The sequence below is a fragment of the Mustela putorius genome, unplaced genomic scaffold (assembly GCF_011764305.1).
Source record: "Mustela putorius furo isolate JIRA1106 unplaced genomic scaffold, ASM1176430v1.1 tig00003927_pilon_pilon_pilon, whole genome shotgun sequence".
NCBI classification, from domain to species: domain Eukaryota; kingdom Metazoa; phylum Chordata; class Mammalia; order Carnivora; family Mustelidae; genus Mustela; species Mustela putorius.
In genome coordinates this window covers 1,247,388-1,269,711 of record NW_025422072.1, presented here as the reverse complement: position 1 = coordinate 1,269,711, position 22,324 = coordinate 1,247,388, and the positions used below count along the sequence as shown (strand labels likewise).

General features: G+C 38.7%; 1 protein-coding gene across 7 annotated transcripts in view; it reads left to right on the top strand.

The window, feature by feature from the left end:
* SMAP1 (small ArfGAP 1) overlaps window positions 1-22,324 on the top strand; it is a 173,160-nt gene that overhangs the window by 138,111 nt on the left and 12,725 nt on the right. For 4 of the 7 annotated variants that reach the window (XM_013044190.2, XM_013044189.2, XM_013044191.2 and 1 more), the window contains 2 exons: window positions 769-822; window positions 3,955-4,045. In XM_013044190.2, the coding sequence (XP_012899644.1) occupies window positions 769-822; window positions 3,955-4,045 (145 nt within the window). The remainder of the gene's footprint in view (window positions 1-768; window positions 823-3,954; window positions 4,046-22,324) is intronic. The other 3 variants (XM_013044192.2, XM_004769307.3, XM_004769306.3) reach the window with 1 other exon arrangement.

The following is a 22,324-nucleotide window of genomic DNA, read 5'->3' as shown; positions in this document are numbered from 1 at the left end:
AATATTGAGTCTTGGACACCTGGGTGGCTTCGTCGGTGGAGGGACTGCCTTCAGCTCTAGTCATGATCCTGGAGTCCTGGAATCAAGTCCTTTGGGCTCCTTGTTCATTGGGTGTAGGGGGGCTGCCTCTCTCCCTCCCTCTGCTGCTCCCCCTCCTTGTGCTCTCTCTCAAGTAAATGAATAAAATCTTTTAAAACTTTAAAATAAAAAAATATCGAGTCTTTCTTTATTTCAGAGGGCTGCATTAATTTAGATGGTTTTTTAGAGGTTTTTTCCAAACCCTCATAATGGCACTATATAAGGAAAGTTTTTTTTTTTAACGCCTCAAGGCTCCATTTCTTAGATATTATAATTCATCTAAGACTAGGAAAGTAAATGCTTTATTTCTGTCATTTTACACAAAGATCTGTAAAAATAATTTTAAGTGTAAATGAATTAATTTTTAGTTATTAGAAGGTCACAGAAATTGAATAGAAAATTAATATCTTTTATGGATATTTAAGTTCGGAAAGATTAAATATTATTCTGGCTAGAATTTCAAAATTTCCTACTATATAGTTTGTTGCTTTAGTGTATCTGTCCTTGAATTTTCTCTTTAATGGATTTCAAAATAAAAGTAATGAGGTTAATTTCTTCAGTTTACTTTTATGAACAGATTATCATCTCAATTCAGTCTTTGTAGTTCTCACTAATGTATATAAGGTAGTACTTGGATTACTATGAATATATAAAAGAGTGATCTCTAAAATTATCTCTCCCACACATCAGTGTGTTTGTGATACTGCCTCGCCTCAGCAAGATTTGAAGATGAAGAGATACAAGGTAGCTTTTAAAGTGATCAACTCTTAATTTTTTAATTTGTGAGACAACCTATAAAATGCCAACTCTAAGAGTAATTCATGTCTGAGTTGTTGAAATCCATCTCGAATAGCCACTTGTTTTTGGAGTAGTTTGTAAGGTTTATGCCATAGATGTTCTTCACTCATATGGGATAATCCACTGTAAGGAGCAAAGTTGCAGACTATATTCAGAGCAGTGTTTCTCAACCTGTGATGATGGTAAGAAATACAGATTATTTTATGATCCAGCCCGCATATGCTCACATGTGTGCACAAATATGCAAAACAATTCATGAATACTTACCTTTACTTTGTACAGTACATTATATTCTATTCCATTTTTTTAATGCGAAAAAAAGAATTCTAAGTGTTACCCAAAAATCAGATTTCAAAACTGAGTAGTAGGCCATGTCTGCTGTTTGATAAACTATGTTTAGGATCTGTCCCTTATTCTTACCTTTAAGTTTTTCTTTACCTTGCACCACTGTACACATGTTCTATATTATATAGTTTTCTGTAGAGATGGTTAATAAACACCTATTTAAACTATGATGCAGTTGTAATCTAAAGAAGAAGAGAAACTCTGGGAACCCATATAGATGTGTGGCATCTGGAAGGAAAGATATTTTCTGGACTGCTGTAGTTCTGACCATGGGAGTCTGGATTACCAGAGGAGCTTTTATTTGTTTGATTTGGCTTTTTCTTCCCTTTGCAAACAATGGGTAATTTTATACTTAGAAATATTTTAACCCACTAAGCCACCCAGGCGCCCCTTATACTTAGAAATATTTTAAAAGGTAGTTCTAATTTAGTGGGAAAATAACTCATAAACCAGAATTTGAATTTTTACAAAGAAGTCATTTTGTCCTGAGGAGATTTCAGATTATTATAATGCAGAAAGTAAATAGGAAGGAATTCCTTACAAATTTATTCCATGCTTCTTTTGCAGGAAAAAAGTTTCAGTAAAACATATCAAGAAAGAGTTTTAAATTGAGGGACAGAAAATAAGCTTTAGTTACTCTTCCCTATTTAGCAGTGGTATCTGAGCCTGAGTTAATTTGCAAAATGAATGAGTTTGGTCCAATTATATAAGTTTATTTTCAACTTTAAGGCTTTCTGATTTTAAGTTAAATCTGGAATTCGATTTTTAAATGCCTACTAGGCACAAGACACTTACATCTTAACATTTAGAATGTTAGAGACAAGGGTATAAGTTAAGATCAATGAAGACCTAAAAAAAAAAAAAGATCAATGAAGACCTGTTTGAGGAAGCTGCTAGAATCCTGCTCAGTTGTTATTTGAAGTTTGTGTGCTTTGTGTCCACTGAATTCTCAGATTCTTTTGGAGTTGAGTGCTTATGCACTCAATACAGACTGTCCAGAAAAAAGGAAGGAGGGAAGTTCTAGTGTTTTAAGTATTTAGTTGGAATTGACCCCATGGTTACTATAGATTGTGCTTTCTTTGAAATTATTTTGCTATAACCAAAGTAAGTCTTACCTCTTTTGGGGGTGAAAAATAAAAGAAAATGTGAAATAGGTTATGTTAAACTTCTGAGAATTATTTATTGTTATAGGCTGATAATTCTGTATTTGAGAAGGTTATTAAAGAATTAATATCTGTGATGGTAGATTAATTAAATAAATAATATAATAAGTAATTTTGAGGGAGATAGTTGTGAGTAAAAATTAAGAGTAAATAGTAAAAGTTAAGAGTAAATACGTGTTCTTAGAAATTATGTGTCTGTATAGCTAACAGAAATGTACTTCTATAACAATGAAGTTACTAACTTTTTAGATAGTTGTAGAAGAAATGATCTTGTAGTAATAGTTTGAGAAATGAATGTGAGTGAATGAATGTTTTATTTTCTTGGTCTAAGAGAAGTAGGCTATATATTTTATGGAATACTATTCAGCTGTAAAATAGAATGAAATATTACCATTTGTGATAACTTGGATGCGCCTGGAGGGCATTATGCCAAGAGTAATAAGTCAGGTAAGTCAGACAGAGAAAAGCAAGAGTAATAAGTCAGATAAGTCAGAGAAAAGCAACTGCCATATGATCTTACTTACACATAGAGTAAAACAAACAAACAGAAAACTTCCAAACAAACAAAAACAAATTTAAAAAAAACAACTTCAGGGTTACAGAGAGCTGATGGGTGTTGCCAGAGGCAGGGGTGGGGTGGGAGGTGGGCTAATGGGTGAAGGGGGATTAAAAAGTACAAACTTCCAGTTATAAAATGAATAATCCTAGGGGTGTAATGTACAGCATAGTAACTATAGTTAATAATACTGTCTTGTATATTTAAAATTTGCTAAGACAAGCCTTAAAAGTTTTCACCATTAGAAGAAAAATTCCATTACTATGTGTGGTGATGTTAACTATATTTACTGTGTGGTGATGATTTTATAATGTATACAAATACAGAATCATTATGCCTTGCATGTGAAGCTAATATAATGTTATATGCCAATTATATCTACATAAAAAAGTGAAAAGAGAGGTAGACTTTTGAGTTGATGATCCAGTGGATCATCCTGTCCTACAGAACATTTCTGTTTAAGTGAGAAAAAGTTTAGAATGTGTAACTGTGACTTGGTTTTCTTAGAACTAGAAGAACATTATATTTAAAAATGTAACTGATCATGTAGACTCAGGAGGAAAACCTGTCAGGTAACATTTCATCAACATCTACTTGGTGGAAAGGTGGCTTCCAGGTCAGCAGTGGATGAGGGAAGTAATGGCATGCTCCTAAAGGTACGAAGGCCTCTCTGGCCTCCAGTTAACAGAGCATGTTAACAGTAGCTAGCAAATAATATGAAATGGAGTTCTTTTAAAAAGTGTAATTTCATATGAAGGATTTAGATGATTAAAAACAATTGCATTAAGTGTGTATATTTACCTTTTTGGGATTCTGATATGTAAGGGTTATCATTTCAAGTTCAGTGATTATGCTTACTCGTTTTTTATAAAGTAATAAATTCTTTGGGCTTCATTACACTGTGCTTCATACACTTCATTACACTCCATCAAAATATGTGTAATTAATTGGGGCTTAAAAGGTTTGTTCAATTTATTTAAGAAAAATTAATTAATCTGATTCTTTCCTTTAAAGCTGCAGAAGAAAGAAGATCAGCAGTTGGAGCCCAAAAAAAGTACCAGCCCTAAAAAAGCTGCAGAACCCACTGTTGATCTTTTAGGACTAGGTAAGTAACAAAAAATACAAGTCGCCTTAAGAGTTATAAAATAATTAAAATCTGTACTTGAAATGAATATAATGGCTTTGTCATCAGTATGCCAAAAGATACCTGTTAACTGAATTTGAAAATGGTATGATTAGTGTGCTCAGTTCCCACAAAAAGGGAAGTCTTTAATAAGGGAGCTGGTGTCTGCCAGCACTGTCTCCACTGAAATATAAGTAATGACTTCCTTAGGGAAAAGAAGAGATATCAAAGTAATCTTCAGAGGCCTAGTAGACTGACACTTCAACATTTAAAATTAAGAGTAGATTTCTTTTTCTCTTCTCTCCCTCCCGCCCTTTTACCCCACTTCTCTTTCTTTAGTTTTGTTGGGGGTTTCCCTTAGCAAAATAATTATGGGGTAGACTTATTGAAATTTGTGCTGGTTTAAAACAAAATTTAATTTTTGTTAATTAAAGCAATGCACGTTACACTTAGGTCTAGTGGCTAAATTCATTTCATTTATTTGGTGACAATAGGAAGTGCTCATTTTAATTTAATGTATTTATTCTTAAGGCTGACAGATATATGTTGTCTGCTTGGTAAATAAACAAGCTTCCATTCAAGGAGTATTTATATGTGCTTATCTACAAATACTGTCAGCTCTTTTTATATCTTTCTTCTCTTCCTACAAAAATAGCTTTAAATAAAAGGTTATTTTTTTTGATAATATTTGAGCCTTTGGTAATTAATATAAATGGTTTTTTATTGTTGTTTGTTTTTAGTTTGGAGAAGGATTAACAGGAAAAAATGAAAGATACTTAAAGTTGAACTTCATTTACTGCTTTTCTAAAAATTGATATTTATTCTTATTGATTATATTGTTTTCTGTTTTAAGAATTATAGTTGATCTTTTTATTCATTTCTTAGGTAACTGGTAAATCATGGAAATATATCGCTGTAGATAAAAATTTTCTGTGGTGGTGAAAATAAATATATGTAACTGTATAAGTTACAATAAATATATATAACAGTAATTTTGAAAATAGGGCTTTAGTCCAGGGGCTCTGAAATAATTATGTTGAATTCTAGTTCATATAATTTCTTTATTTCATTTTCTATAAATGACAGAAAAGAAAAAAAGACTTAATACCAAAATCTTACTAAAACTATATGAATGTTTATCTAAGTGTCTGGTTTATTACTTTATAACTTAGAAGTATATAATATAAACGAGACCTGTTATCCTACAGATTCATTCACTGATTTAACAAATACTGATTAAGTGTCTACCATGTTTCTGGGTGCCATTGTAGGCACTAGGGAAGTAGCTGTGAAAGGAAACAGATACCAAAGTACCTGACCTTTTGGAGCTTTCATTCTATCTGGGGAAACAGTAAATAACACTTCAGGTATATTATGGGTCATACATAGTAGGTGCTGTATGTAAAGTAAAGTAAAGTAGTTGTAATTTTAAGTTGGGTGGCCAGGGCATGGAAGGTACTCACTGAGTATTGCTGGAGCAAAGACCTGAAGAAGTTGTGGTTATCTGGATGTGTGGGGCAGAACATTCTAACCAGAGAGAATAGCAAGTGCAAAGGCTCTGCAGTAGCAGCTTACTTGATGTGTGCAAGAACCAGCAAGGATGACTATGTAGCCAGAGTGGAATGATCTCTGGGAAAGGTCATGACAGAGGAGAGGAGTGTGCCAGGTGAGGAGAGAGGCAGGTAGATTGAATAGGACTATGGCTTTTACTCTGAGTGTCCTGGAAATACAGTGGAGAGATTTGAGCAAAAATGTACATGAACTGACTTTCATTTTTAAAGAATTATTGTAGCTACTCTGTTAAGAATAAATTGTAGCAGGGCAAGGCTGGAAGCAGGGAGACCCATAAGGAAACTGTTAGAATAATACAGGTAAGAGATGACAGTGGCTTAGAGTCCGTGGTGTCATTGGAGGTTAAAAGAAGTCATCAGGTTCTGGATATATTTTGAAGGTGGAACCAATAGGATTTGCTGACCAACTGAAATTATAGAATATTTACCTTTGCCTGTAGAACAGGCAGATCTGCTGGTTAAGGACATGAAAATTGCTCTAACAATGTCTTAACTAGCCAGTGGGATCTAGTAAACCAGTGGGGTGGCTGGCCTTAAATACTACGCTCTTGCTGCCGCAATGTTGTGTAGTAATAACCACCAGAGCTCAGCAGCTTACATCAGTATACATCTCTTGTTCTTAGTCTCCTCTGTGATCAGCCGGGGAATCTCTGCCAGAACTTTTGATGTGTTTCCTACTTTTCAAATGATTGCTGGGGGCTGCTTACCAACTGTTGCACTGTCGCATAGAGTGTTTCCGTTTTTCAAGATCCTCGAAGTGTTTCCCTGTCCTCTGCCACCCACCATCAAAGCCAGTACCACAGATTTTAGGATTTGGTGATGGCAGCACCCCTCTTCTGGTATCACTTTCTGTGATAGCTGCCCATGTTACACAGCTTTGGAGCAAACAACTCCAAAATCTCCTTGGCTTGTAGCAGTTAACATTTTCTCTCACTCACAGTCTCTGGGTTTCCTGACACAGCTTTCTTTTTGAAAGTGGGAGAGCTTTGGGGAACAGTGTATTTAGGGGAGAACCAAGGTTCATTTAGGATAGGAAAGTGAAGAGAATATTTGAAGATAAGGATATGTAGGGGATTTTGCTGTTGACTACCAGTTTTAAATCATATACTGGGAGAGTTCCAAAAATGGCAGGGATAGGAGCTAATTATCAGAAAGAGGGTTATTTTGCTGATGAAGTTTTAGCAGCAGGAATTGGGGGTTATCTTACCTAGAGTAAGTACAACTCTTCACTCTTGCTGGTTTATCAACATCTTAAGTTGTTTTTAAAAATCTTTTCAGACTTTTTTTTAAAGCTCTACAAAGCATGACATTTAATGAGTTTCTGAAAGTCCATGAGACCACAGAGAATCAGAGGTCCATTCCAGCTCAAAACAAACAGTGATCCTAAATCAGAATTGATTATTGGTATCTACTTTGGGCAGCAGTTTGTTTGTTTTTCTGTTTCCCAAAGTAAGCACTCTCCCCTAAGTGGGCTCTGGTTTTCCCCTGTAAATTGAAACATGGTACAGTGTAGGGAGCGGGGGCCCTGAAGTATGATTTATAGTCATGCAAAGATGATAGTATATCCCCATGTGACTAAGACTGGAACAGGCGTTAACTTAAAGTGTTTGCAGAAAATACAGAGAAAACCCTCACCATTAGTTTAGTTACATGACCATGGAGGGTCTGTGAATCCTAAAGTTTACTGTTTGTATTTGGGATCACTTTTTTTTTTTTTTTAAAGATTTTATTTATTTATTTGACAGATTACAAGTAGGCAGAGAGGCAGGCAGAAAGAGAGGAGGAAGCAGGCTCCCCGTGAAGCAGAGAGCCCAATGTGGGGCTTGATCCCAGGACCCTGGGATCATGACCCGAGCCAAAGGCAGAGGCTTTAAACCACTGAGCAACCCAGGCTCCCCTAGGATCACTTTTAATCTCATAATGGGGTAACCATTAAGATAATTTTTAGTAATTTGATCTTCCCTTTAAATGGCACTTTGGTGAGTCCATGGTCTTTTTTTTCAACTTACTGACTCAAGCTTAACCTATTTTCTTCAGCTCACCTTTCCTGATCTACTCCCCATCCCAACACCCCATCAAACATAAAACACTCTCCGTATGCTTTTTAGCAAGGGTCCGCAAGATTTTTACGGAAAAGGCCAAATACTTTGGCTTTGTAAGGTGCATGGTATCTGCAACTACTTAACTCTCCCATTGTAATAGCACATACGTAAGCAATTGAGCATGGCTGTGTTCGCAAAATATTTGTAAAAAGGCAGTGGACTATAGTTTGCTGACATCTGCCTTACATTCCCAATTTACCTATAAGAACTGCTTCATATTTAGGTATTAATTAGAGTCTGAAGCCTGTAAATATGTGACTTATTCAGTGTTTTGCTCTCTAATGCCGGAAGTGGGGGCAGATACTTGGTTATTACCTGTCCTCTAATCTTAGAAATAACCCAATGTCTTAGGTGTTCCTCTTCACTAAGGGCCAGACTGAAAATTCCTGAATCAGACTCCAGACTCAGATACATCTTGACTTGACTGTATACCTGCTGTTAGAAGATAATTAAAATCAGTTTCTAGGGCATGGTTAAGGGGTGGTCTTCATGGTCCCTACTTGTGTAGTTATTCTGGCACTGGGCATTATGCTGTTACACTAGTCTCCATTTTGTTGTTGTTATTGTTGTTGATTGTTGCTTAGTTTTTACATGATAAAAACTGACAGCTTAGCAGTTGGTTAGGATAACCCTCCCAGACTAATACTTTCATCTAGTGGTGCTATTTGCTTTTTCTTTTCTTTTTCTCTCTTTCTTTCTTTTTCTTTTCTTTTTTTTTTTAACGTTTTTTAGTAGAAAACCCCATTTGAGAATTTCTTCAGGGCTGAGCAAATGCTTTAAGCATAAGGCTTGAGAAGAATCATAAATTGCTCATGTTAAAGTGACCTTACAGGTTTCAGTTCAATATGTCACCAAAGGTAGAAAGCCCTCCTGCAGGGTTTCTGTCTGTGGTTGTCCATTCACTGCAAGAACACCACAGCGTAACCTAGCTTCTTGCCAGGAGGCTTGACCGGCAGTCCTGCCAGGCACAGAGGGGTGTGTGTGGCTGGGGTGGACTGCAGAAAGTGTATGAGAGGATTATATCCTCAGTGTCCTAAAAGGCATTGTACAAAGAATGGATATGATCTTGGTAATGAAAATCTAGCTCAGGGTATATTCAAGTGCTTAAATAATCATTTTTATGCTTACTCACTTTAATCTAGGGAAATTTCTGCCTAAACATTTCTTAAGTTCCTAAGTTTAATTTTAAATTATTTTAAATACTGAACTCTACAGAGGAAAGTAGGTAGAAAGGTTCCTTCAGTTTTTTCTAAAAGGAACATACAACTTTAGGCAAGTTTTCAAGTTTTCTCATTGTTTGTGTTTCAGAAAAGAAAAAGCTTTAACTTAACATCAGGACCTAGTTCAAATGCGTTGACATGCTAGTTAAATGTAGTTACCAGTATATAACCTACTTAATTTTCTAGTAACACACATTCCAGTTTTCTCTGATGAGAGAAATGAATACATTACCCTTTTTTTCTTTAGGTTTTTTTGTTTTTAAAAGATTTTTTGGACAGAAACAAGCTAAGGGATGAAACCCCCAAAGAAAGCATTTACTTAACTTTTAAAGCAGAAAATTCCTGCAGGGAAACTTCTGTTTTTCAAAGTTCATAAGCTGTAGATGGAAACAAGTTTGCGAATGAGTGGACTAAATGCCAGACATAGCAGCAGTGGCCCTCAAAAACCACTGGCGTCCTGTTGCATTGCCCAGATCAGCAGGATGTTTGTGTAGTTAGATAGACACCCATTTTTCCAAGGAGAGGGGCAAAGAGAAGGAATACTGTAGCATAAGTGCCCTAAATAATTTTGTAGTCTGCTTTGTTTTTCCGATACAGTTTTAAACCTAGTGAAGAATTCATTGCTTCTTTGCCCTGGTGGCTTTCGAGAGATTATACCTACAATTATAATTCTTCAATTTGACTATCAGGTGTCGTGATGTTTTTTTGGAATGTATAATCTTGGGTGGAGACCGTTCAGCCTCTAGTACATGAACGCTGGTTCCATTCGTGAGATTGGGAAAATTTTCATGAAGGACTTGTTCCACTATATCTTCTAGACTTCTTTCTTTCTCCTCCCATTCAGGGATTCCAATAATTCTGACGTTGGTACACTTCATGGCATCATTTATTTCCCTGATTCTGTTTTCGTGGTTTCTAAGCTCTTTGTTCCAGGCTTCCTCCTGATCCTTTCTCTCTCTCTGTTTGTCCTCCAGATCACTAATTCTATCTTCTGTCTCAGTTACCCTAGCTTTGAGAGAGTTTAGATTAGATTGGAACTCATTGAGAGCATTGTGAACCTCCTCCCTGGTAGCTTTAAGCTCCGCCCTAACATTGTGAACATCCTGTATGGTCAGAAGAGTATGTTCAGTGAACTATTGTAAACTCTTATATTACCCTTTCAAAAAGGAGGAACTGGTTTTACTTCTGTATAAGCACACCTGTGGAGGAAAAAAAATGCAGGTAGAATGAATATATTGCTGTTAGAGAACTGGCAATAGGCAGGTCCTTGCAAGTGGTTCTGAGTCCATGCTGGGGAGAAGTGGCACAAGGCACAAGGGTGACCTTGTGCCATAAGAAAACAGCACTGAATTTAGAGGCAGTAAGTAACCTGTAGGTTATGTAGGCTCTAGTGATTTCATCTGGGGAATGGAAATAAGAACCCAGGGTTGATGGCCAAATCTAAATGAATAAATAAATGTGAGGCATACAGCACAGTAACTTGCACGCAAGCCTGTGCTGAGATTGTAGCCTGAATATTGGGTCAGAGGAGAGGAGTAGGAGATAGCTCAGGCCTTTGAAGGGATGTGCAGAAGAGGGAGTCAAATTATGCTGTATAACCTCCAGATTGTTGTCATACAGCATGGTCTTTGGGTAATAGAGGGTTTGTAGGTCCCTTAAAAGCACTGAGGAAATCTGGTGGCCTCAAATTGAGTCTGTCACCATGTTTTTAAACATTTAGAAAGAAATTTGTTTTATACAATTTGGTTTTATATGTATGTATTTCTTGTCTTCTGAGGCTATAAAATGGTACAGAAATATACAGACACATATTTATTTATTTAAACAGTCAGTTCTACGACACTTACTCCTTAAAGCACTTTTCAGACAGCAGCTCTAAATCGATGTGTGTGGATCTCCTGAAAGATGGACAACACTGCAGGGCTTGCTGCACAGCACTGTAGTCCCCACTCATAAAGGGGTCCCTTCCTCCAGAACTGGCCTGAGTGTGGGGATGGGTAGCATGCATGGAGGGGCTCAAAAGAGAGAACAAATAGAATGAGAGGATTAAGGTCATCTTTTAAGGCCACTTCAGTCATTTTACTATAGTAGCCTAAATATTACATTTTTAGTTTATTGACTAAAAAATAAAAAAAAAATAGCTCCATTTAACTCTCAGGCACCTATTTCTTTCTTTCTTTCTTTTTTTAAAAGCATTTGAAAAGAATTTGAAGCTTGAAAATTTTAATATGCATTAAATGGACATTTGTGACTTGAATCTACGAAGTAACACACATGGTTTATTTCATTCCATAAAGCAATTCATGTGTTTTAATACAAAAGAAATTCCAAATAACACTTTTATTAAGGAAAGAGCTTTAGATGTTTTTTTGTGTAGAAAATAAAAAGGGTTCTTTGAGTAACATGAAAATGTATAAAGCTTTAAGAAGTTTTGCCATGAAGGAGAACATTACTACATCTCATGGAAGCAGCCTTTTTTAATCAGTACAGTTTCCACTTAAACTCATTCCTTCTTAGGATGACGCCTCAGTAGTTACTGATGAAGAATTAGACTTGGCGGTGTTTGTTGTAGCAAGGGGGTACTCATGCTTAGTCAAAAACAGTAATGAAAAACATAACATCCACTTATCATATTCTTATCTGCCTTAAACTAGATTAGTAATACATAAAATCTCATGTTGCTCTTTGACATCTTTTATTATTTGTACAAATAGATTATGACCTGCTAATGCATCTGACACTCAAGTAAAGGAAGAATTCAATTAATATTTATTGAGTGCCATCAGAGTTCATGGAACTCTAGTAAATACCAGAAAATGGAGCTTTTGTGTGTGTGTGTGTATGAGTTAGGGATGAGATTGCAGTCTGGAAACTGGAGGATAGAGAATTATTGCTGAGGGAAGAGTGGGATTATATAAGAGAATTGGTTGAGAGAATTCAGTTTGAAATATGGAACAATGCTAAAATTCCCAACTTAAATTTTATCTTCCTCAAATCAAAGGTTAATTTTCTTGCTGCTGCTGGTCAGAGGAGGACCAAAGAAGTTTTTTGTTTGTTTGTTTGCTTGTTTGTTTGTTTTGTTTTGTCCTGTGGAAATTTATTTCAAGTAAGATCTAATGTGTTTATTACTACTCAGATAACCAGTTACTCAGTAAACATGTCTCCTAGTGCCTTAGCACCATTGTAAGGCATCTTATGACTTAAAACCCATCTGCATCTTATTGAGCAACAGCTCTGGAGTACTACCTGTCAGGTGCTGTGATAGCACACTTGGAACAGATCTGTAGGTGAGCAGAGCAAGATGTGCTTCTGGCTCACAAGGTGTAACAGTTGTTGGAAGAGAACTACCTGTGTGTGACTAGTTGTGCATGGTGCTGTGGCAGCAGGGATCCACTGGCGTGTGGACAGAGAGACTCTGGAGGACATATTTCTGCTTTGGAGAGATAATGCCAGCCTCAATGTCACTGAACTGGAGTGAGGAAGCCCCAGGATTGGGCTTGTATCAAGCATCAAATTTAGAAGGTGGCTCTACTCTCTTCCTGGTAGACAAGAGGGCATGTGGGCTATAAACACGGTGCCAGAGTACAGTAATGAGGCCTGTGGCATATTGGGGCTGTCTATCAATCTAAGTGTATTCAGATGCTGAAAGACCCGCGGATCCCCTTACCCAAGAATCCAACACTGCCACTGGATGCAATCAGCAAGAGGTTCTTTATTGTTACGCAGGCGCCTGCGGGTGGTCAGCGCGCGCCTGCGGGTGGTCAGCAGCTCCTGCTAGCTGAGCACACCCGGCTGGGGTGGTGCCGGGTTTTTATAGACAGGTACAAACAAGTTTTGGGTGGGGCGCAACTGATTGGTGGACAGTTTGAACTTTTGAAAAAGGCATACTTGGTGTTAGTGGAGTGGATCAGGGGACCCACATGTGAAAGCAGACAAAGCAATCTTACAGAAGCAGAACTGGCCAGTTAGCCCACGCATGCGAAGAGAGCGGCGGGAAGGGGAAGTTAGACCTTACTACTCAGCAGAAAGACATCCTGTCTACGTGACTATGTGGCCCCCTGCCTACATGACCATGCCCCTGCTATTAGGAGAGGGTATCTTGTTCAAACAGGAGTCAAGTGTCATGCCTTAGTAGCCAAGCTGTTACAGAAAGGCAAAAGAGCAGTTACATTGAATTCAACCCTGGGGGAAGGGTCTTTTCACTGCAAGGGGAGGGGGGGTACTCTTACACAACAAAAGAGCAGTTAATTATTTAAAGACTGGGGGGGGTCTTTCATTCCCCCCTTTTTCTTGATCATGGATAGAATCTTATATCCATTCGTCTTGTTCTTGCATGTCCTGCCCTTGCATTGAGCTAGTCCGGGGCTCTGTTTGCTTGAGGAGTTGGTATCGCTGTGTCAGTACCATAGTCTGAAAAACAGACAGGTGATCTTTAATGAACTGTACTAACCTGTTTAAGACACAAGGACCAAAAGTTAGAATTAATAACAGAATGATGAGAGGGCCCGTTATAGATGACAACAAAGTAGTAAGCCAAGGCAATCTGTTGAACCAGTTTTCGCAGTGGAGAAGGGTGAAGAGGGGGTGCAAGGCATCAGCCCCTTCTCCATCCTCAGCCAGCCTCCTGCTCCTTGATTCCCCCCTGAACAATCTTGACCCTGAAATCTTTAAGGTGGTTGAAGGTGGAAGGTCTCATCTTCTGTAACTTCTTCCTGCTGAATAGGGGCGTAGAGCTGTCCCTACCTACTGGGGTCAATATTGATCAGTGGAGGAATGTATAGGGGAGTTAGGAAAGGCGGAGGCAGCCGAATCCAGTGCTGACAGCGAAGAGGCGTCCTCTCACGCGACAAGGATCGTCTGTCATGGTGAAGTCATTGCAGCAATGGAGTCTCGGCACCAAGTAGAGAAACATTGAACAAAGCAACATATTAAGGTTAATAAGGCGATAATGAGAAGCCCGAAAAGGAGATTCGGCCATAGTCCTCCTTCAAACCAGGAACTTAACCATTCACTGAGAGAGAAGGATCTTGTAGGGCCTTAATCTGGGTATTCATATCCTTTATTAGTCCTGTGATACTTTTGTGATAGTCTGGAATGTACACACAAACATTCTGTCTTGATAATTGCACATGTGCCACCCTGGGCTGCTGTCAGGACATCTAAGGCCATCCTTAGTATAGCGATAAGGAGGGTTTTGGAACTTAGGCCCATATTGGATTGGGGAGTTATGGATTGACAGCAATCCCCTTTCCTTCCAAATAGCTCCATGGGCATGTAGTACCAGGAAGGCATATTTGGAGTCAGTGTTAATGTTTTTAGGCTTTGGCAATTGCAAAGTGCTAGTGAGCACTTTGGCACACCTAGCTTTTCTTTATTTTTTTCTATGAAAACTACTGTCATCAGAAAACAAACTGTCATTCATATTTTTAACAGGGGCATCTTAAATCTGGCCAGATAGAGTAAGCAAGATCAATAACCTTTGAACATTTTTGCTCTATAGAGAAAGAAGTACAGTAGTCAGGTTCAGGCATACAGGTAACTAGGTTTAAAGTTTGACAAGTTTTAAGTATTATTTCTGGCTTATCTGTTAGTGTAGCCCAGTATTTAATAAGTCGGCCTCCATCATCCATTGGTGGTCTTTGGCTTCTAAGACAAATCTGGACCTGATGTGAAGTTATTACAGTCAGGGACAGTTCCATAGTGAGGTTTGAGGCACTTTTATAGGAGGGCTGTTCCATGCTTAGCTAAAGCATCTATTTGCAATTGCACCTCAACAGAGGTGGCCTCTAGGATAAATATGACAAAGGGATGAAACCAAGAAGACGACCTTTGAGTGGTCCAGCCTTAACAATATCCTGATTACAGAGGATCACTGGCAAGTGAGAAAACTTGTCAAGAGATAAGGGGAGTCCCCCATGGATTATTCAATCCATTCATAAAGAAAGTGGGGTCATCCACGGTGCCTCCAAGTCCATAGTTGATCCTATGGAGTGCAATAGGCTGGCTTTTAGGCAATTTCATTATCCCAGCCACACATAAGGGGTTAGTTAAGTTATACAATTGTAGGGGAATCAATCCCATTTTCCAGTTGTTTAATCATGTGCCGTGGGGTCTGCGAATATCCCCACAAAACAGTAAGATCAACTAAAGAAGCTATTGTACAACTTCTCTGAAGTTTACCTCAAATTGTTTAGCTTAGGTAAACATTTAAAGACAATCAAATCTAGAATTTAACATCCATAAAGGTGTGTTACTAAAACAATTTTTCTCTCTAAAATAACCCTCATTTACAGAGATAGTGAAATCAGGACTAATTCACTTGTGAAACAAGTCCAGTTTTAAACAAACTTGGCCCATTATTTACATAAGCTCAGCAAGAACAGTGACTGTGATCAATAGATCTTTTAGAATCTGCTTTGCTGGAACTTTGTATAAGGAATCTCTAGGTTGAACTTTTAGTAGCCTCTCCGGGCCAGAAGCCAAGCCCTGTACTTGCCATGAGGCATGCCTGCAATACCTTTGGGCGAATGAATTCCTCTTCCCGAGACTGCACCTACCAAGGAGTGACATTCTTTACTCACCTGGTGGGGCTGCTGGGAACTCTGTAAGCAAGGTATCAGGCCAACAGTCCCAAGGGGCTTTATGGCTCCAGGTTTCATAAAGTCAACCTTAGTTCCTTTAAATTATCTGGTCATATCTGAGTTTATGCATATCTTTCTCAAATATGACATTCCAGTCAAAGCCTTGGTAAAATAACCAGTTTCCAATGGTGTCCTGTTACAAGGAGAACAGATTCTTATTGAACTTATGCAAATGACTGATTGCCATAGAAGAATGCTTACTGAGACCTTTTGGTTTCAGAGGGTTCATATAGAGAGAAAAGCTTGAATGCTTTGAGCACTTTTACAAATGAGCACTTATACATCTCTATAAGTTACAGATAACTTAAGAAAAAAGTATCCCTAGTCTGGAAGAGCAAACATTAGAGAGAACCGGCAATGTTTAAAATAAGACAAAACATTAAGAGACACAACATTATAATCTTTTAGTTCATTTAGTCCCATGTTACTAAATCTGGTGAATGTGGCTTTAGTCAGTTCTGGAAATTCTTACCCATTTCAGTTTTAGGATTTTCAAGTATATCAAATATCTATATTTGTCCTGAAAGTCCTTTACAGGAATCCCCTTGAAGATAAAACTCATTTTACCAGAGAATTAAAACAATTATAAATTACAAAAACTCAGAATGGATATGGTTAAAGCTAAAGAGACATGGGAGTTTACAATTTAGCTGCAAGGAAATCAGGTTATTTCTGTGATACATAACATTTCCATAATTACAGTATCAAGCGATGATCTCTCAAAACATTAAAACTTTAGGAAGTGCGTAGAATCTCTAAAATAGTTATAGTATTTTCCCAAATGTAATCCAAGGTTTATCATTGGTTCAGTAGTACTTCATGAGCAACTTCACATACCAAGGAAAAGCCTGAGTTAAAGAGATTTACAATTTAAATCCTGTCAACATTTCCTAAAATCTTAGAAAGTTTTAAAGCACATGCCTAAATATAATTAGGGATGTTAAACACCTGATAAACAAAACATAGAAACTGGTTTTTCTGGGCAGGCAAAGAGAAAACCATTTACATTTTCTTAACAGCAGATCAATTGATCTAAGAAAACATTGTCCTTTTGAACAGAGACAATTTCAGTCTTGTACCAATGTACCTTTAAAACCCATTCATTCAATCTTAATCTATTCTTGACCATAGATAAAATTCCTTTTCTGAAGATTTCCCTTCACAAACCTTCTACAACTTTCCTTTGCATTCAGGTTTGTCCCAAGCCATTTCCTTCTAAACAAAACCATCTCATTTAGGACAAAATTACCTTCCCTTACCTTCAACAAAATGTATTCCCATTCCTTAAGTCTTTCTTACATGTCATCTACTTTCCTAGAGTTTCCTTTTATTTCCATCAGTCTTAGTTACACTAAGTAGAACTTTGTATTCTTAGAAACACCTTTAGTTATTAACCAATTGTGAACTGTTACAACAGAATTCTTCAGGTGGCAATTTATGAATCAGTTAAGTGGCAAACAAGTTTACCAACAGATTTAAATACTCTTAGTTTCTTTGCAGTAAGAAGTCAAAAGCACAAACCTACATCCACTAATTAAAGACTTAGCATTTTATCCTGTTTGGTTAGGACCTAGATGTCTACAATTTAATTCCATTTGTCATCCAAGCAAAACTTTAAAACTTTCAGGTTACCAAAGACTTTGAAAGCTATTTCAGCAATTACCCATTAGAACTTTGAGACAGACAATTAACCATCAGTTTAGTCATTCCTTTGCTAACAAATTTTAACAAGTAACACAAGCTTATTTGATCTTCAGTAAACTTTGATAGATTACTGCTGTAACTTCAAAGACACATCTTATCTTAATTAAACCAACAATCTTAACTTAGTTCCAATACTGATTTACGTTCCACCTGGACCCACTCCACTTTGAATGTTTACCTGAGACATGCGTGGGAAGATCTGGAGTGGGGAGGTGTTAGGTCCAGGGGGTGTTGTTCTTGCTCCTTGACAGTGGAGAGAGAAGGAGCTGTGGTGCATGATCTAGAGGCCAGTCATGCAGGCTGCACACACGTTGGTACAGAAACACGTAAGGGGGAAACAGAAGAAACAAAGTGCTGCCAGGAGGCAGAGAAAGGATTCCCAGTTTTGGAGCTCCTAAGCCCCAACAGAGGAGCAGACACCATGCTTTCCCACCAGCAAGGGGGAAGGGGTTAAGCAGTCTAAGTCAGGCCAGAGAACACAAGGAAACTTCCCCGAAACAAAGAGAGTTTCGGCAGCTGCTTGGGAATATTCCTTATAGTCTCTGTCTCGAGTGAGACCAACCCCAGTTGGCTCCAGTTATACCCATTAACATGGGAAGTGAATGAGGGAGAAGCCCCATTTTAGACTCAAAGAAAAACACCAAGGACAACGAGTAGAACACACAAAACAATTAACAAAAAGGTCGCTGCGCGGTTTCGGTATGCTACCGAAAGCAAGGTTTCCACCGGCCCAGAGGAGCCTCGAGATCTCCCTGCGGTGGACAAATTCCATCCAGGGCCAAGGGGTTCCTCTGGAACGGACAAACGGATATAACCCTCGGACAAATGAGGGGCTCCAAAAAATGGGGCCCCTCGACACCCTGGAGCGTCCCCCAGGGTTGGCAGGGGAGAAGTCCGAGCTCGTCAGCTCCTTCTCAAGCTGCCTACAAATACAATCCAACAACGCACGCTGTTGTACAAACACTATACCGCTACCCGCAGTATAGGTCAAACAGAGGCCTCTCAAGACTAGAGACAAACAAGAACACGAGACTGGATACAAACGAGAACATGAGACAGGAGACAAGAATGCTGGCCAGCTTACCTCCCGGTGGGAGTCAGTTGGATCCGTGGGCAGGAGTCCGATGATCTCGGTGGAACCTCCAAATGAAAGACCCGCGGATCCCCTTACCCAAGAATCCAACACTGCCACTGGATGCAATCAGCAAGAGGTTCTTTATTGTTACGCAGGCGCCTGCGGGTGGTCAGCGCGCGCCTGCGGGTGGTCAGCAGCTCCTGCTAGCTGAGCACACCCGGCTGGGGTGGTGCCGGGTTTTTTATAGACAGGTACAAACAAGTTTTGGGTGGGGCGCAACTGATTGGTGGACAGTTTGAACTTTTGAAAAAGGCATACTTGGTGTTAGTGGAGTGGATCAGGGGACCCACATGTGAAAGCAGACAAAGCAATCTTACAGAAGCAGAACTGGCCAGTTAGCCCACGCATGCGAAGAGAGCGGCGGGAAGGGGAAGTTAGACCTTACTACTCAGCAGAAAGACATCCTGTCTACGTGACTATGTGGCCCCCTGCCTACATGACCATGCCCCTGCTATTAGGAGAGGGTATCTTGTTCAAACAGGAGTCAAGTGTCATGCCTTAGTAGCCAAGCTGTTACAGAAAGGCAAAAGAGCAGTTACATTGAATTCAACCCTGGGGGAAGGGTCTTTTCACTGCAAGGGGAGGAGGGGTACTCTTACACAACAAAAGAGCAGTTAATTATTTAAAGACTGGGGGGGGGTCTTTCAATGCCATTAAAAACTAAAAATGACGGGTGCCTAGGTAGCTTAGTTAGTTAAGCGTCCGACTCTTGATTTCGGCTCAGGTCGGGATATTGGGGTCATGGGATGGGGCCCCACACCTGGCTCCATGCTCAGTGCAGAGTCTGCTTGTCGTCTTCTGCTTCTTCCCCCCTACCTCTCCCTTTCAAGTAAATAAATAAATAAATAAATTGATTAATTAATTAATTAAAAAAATCTTTTTAAAAAGACTCTATAAATGAAAATATTGAGGTACTTGGGAAGGCCACCACTTTGCAGCTCTGGATTTGGGGTGGAAAAATCAGTAGGCCTGGCTGACCAGATGTGGGTGATGAGTCTATAATGAAAGTGGTATTGGGTCTTCTGGATTTGGGAGTCATCAGTTGCCTTAGAAGAGAGCTCAGGTCAAGTACTGTGCCTGGGCGGGGTAGTAGTAAAGCCAATCCTACCCTCCATGTGGTTTTATTAGAGACATAGGGCAACTTCCACTTAACTGTTTTAACCCTAGATGGGAAAATGTTTCTGCCAGGGTGCTCCAGAAAAAGCTTCTCAGACTGGTTATGGCACTTGAGTTTTCTAGGTACACCATCAGACTTCTGTTGAAATCCTAGATATAATGTGTAAAATTCTCTAAAGGTGATATGATTAAAGTCAGATACTTTATGTAAAGTAATGATGAAAGTACATGGCATTTTTGGTTTTTTACCCTTACTCTTTTGGATTATTGGTGTTAGGTAAGTTCTGGTATAGCCACAGTTAATAGAATCTGCAGTCTTATTCACCATATTGAGGATTTCTAGAAGACAGAGACTGGCCTTCATGACTTTGTCATATTTGAAATGTTACTTTCTTTCTGGGCATCTATCAGTGTCATGAGGCAAAGTAGGCCGGTAAACGCATGCTGGGCATGCCTTATGTTCATGTGAGATGTAGCACTGATTTTAACAACTTTTTTCTTCTTTAGCTCAAAACATTTTAACATTTCCTTGTAAATTTATGGTATGTGTGCAATTTAAAGCAGTCATTTACAGACTCAGTTTTCAGATAAAACACTGGTTTGAAACCTTAAGGTAACATTGAAAGAAAATAGTTACCCACAGGCAGCTAACTCTAGGCTTGATCCCTTGCCTTTAAGATTGAAATTCCTTCTTCATTTTACTGCATTGTCCTAATTTCTTCAGTTTGCTCATTGCCTTTTCAAGGGGTCCTTTGTGCTTCATTATCGTTCTTTATGATGTTGTCCTCAGCTAAATTTCTTCCATTTGCCTTAGGCTTTTCTTGTACTCTGGATCTCCCATTATTTTTATTGTCCACCAACTCCTGTTTCTGCATACTGATGAAAAGGGGCTGCTCCCTCCTCCTGCTGCTGGCTGCTCCCACCACCATTCTGTAGCTGAGGAAGGAGCACAGCACTCACACCGAGGTGCACGTCTGTGGTGAATTCTGATTAGTTTGCACAAACATCCACTTCTCCGTTGCTTTTGTGGCCTGTGAGCTTTTATTCAGTCAGCAAAGACTGAGCTGTTAGTGGACCTTTGATCAAAAGGATTCATTGAACTCACTGTGGTATGTAAATACTCTGTTGACCCGGGGCTGACTATACCCCACGCTTGCTTCCCTCAGCCCAGTTTGCTCATTGATGACCACATCCACCTATGTCTTTCCCCAGAAATTGAGAAGATACTAGGCTTGGTAGGACAGTGAAATGGAGAGATGAAGAGGAACTTTGCATGTGGTGCTGAATGGTTTTTGAGCCTTTGGTATCACTGCTGCTCTTAGTGCAAATAACTATAAACTACTTAAAAGTTGGCTTTTAAATTTCAGAATTTTAAATGACGTCTTTATAATTAGGTACAGTTTTAATTACATGATTTCTGATAAAATGTGGTTTAAAGTAAAGAGCACTCACTAACCTAGGGGCCAGAAGACTCCGTTCTAGTGCACATTTTGCTATTTAACTAGGGAAGTGACATTGAACAAGTCTTTTAATCGGTTGGTGCCCTGGTTTCTGTAACTGGAGACAGTGGAAGGGATGCCTTTCCTGTCTTTCCTAGAAACAAAAATGATAACCTGTAAATATTATTTAAAAATGTCCAGGAAATATGATGTTTAAAATGATGATAATGACAGTCTTTAACTGTCTTTTTTAAATACTGAAAATCAAAAACACAACCTTCAAAATGAATTGAAACAATCCTTTATAAAGAAGGCTAAACAGCACGCCAGGGTAGGAAGTCAAATTCACAAACATTAAAACCCATAGGGAAAAACCATTGAGAATTTGTATTTACTGATTATACAAGGCTAAGTCTTTGTTTAGGTTAAAGATTGTTTTTCAACAATTCTCTGAATGCTTAGCTTTTGTAGTAATAAAAATTGATGGGGGTAAAATCCGTCATTTTTAGGGAATTATATGAGGAGAAAACCAGGGTAAAGAGAAAAGAAGGCAGATGTATTGTAGATGTGAAAGCAGAGAAGAGTCACCATGTCTGTCATGAGGTTGGATTGGAAATCTTGGTCAGACCTGAGAGAACGTTCCTCATTTTGGGATTTTGGAATTAAAATAGTATCTTCCTTAATCATTTGGAAACAGTGGCAACCTTGCCATTAAGATCAGTATTCCTAAGGAAGTGCTTCATCTACCTCATTCTAAAGGATTCCATGGTTCCTTGGACTTAATATGAGTTAACTTTCATGGCGGCTCCACTGTGGTAGATGGGGTTTATGTGGAATGCCTTTCTGAGATTTCAAAAAGTCAGATTTTAAATGAAAATATATTTTTAATGGAATGAGAAAATGAAGCTGTTTACAGTGGTAGAACATGAAGTCATGTGAAGGAAGTGAGCTGTGAAGGCTTTATGTTAAGGACTGTGGATATTTACTGTTTCCGTAGTGGTCAGAGTCTGGAAACCCTAAATTAAGTAGTGAAGGACTGAATAAATAAGTTAGTTTAAGCCCATGCAATATAGAATGCTGTCTACCCTTACCCACACATACACAATTTTATCTAAAGAAAATGACTTTTGTATATACATTCTTTTTTTTTGTATTTACTTATTTATTTGACAGACAGAGATCACAAGTAGGCAGAGAGGCAGGCAGAGAGAGAGAGGAGGAGGAAGGCTCCCTGCTGAGCAGAGAGCCCGACATGGGGCTTGATCCCAGGACCCCGAGATCATGACCCGAGCTGAAGGCAGAGGCTTTAACCCACTGAGCCACCCAGGCGCCC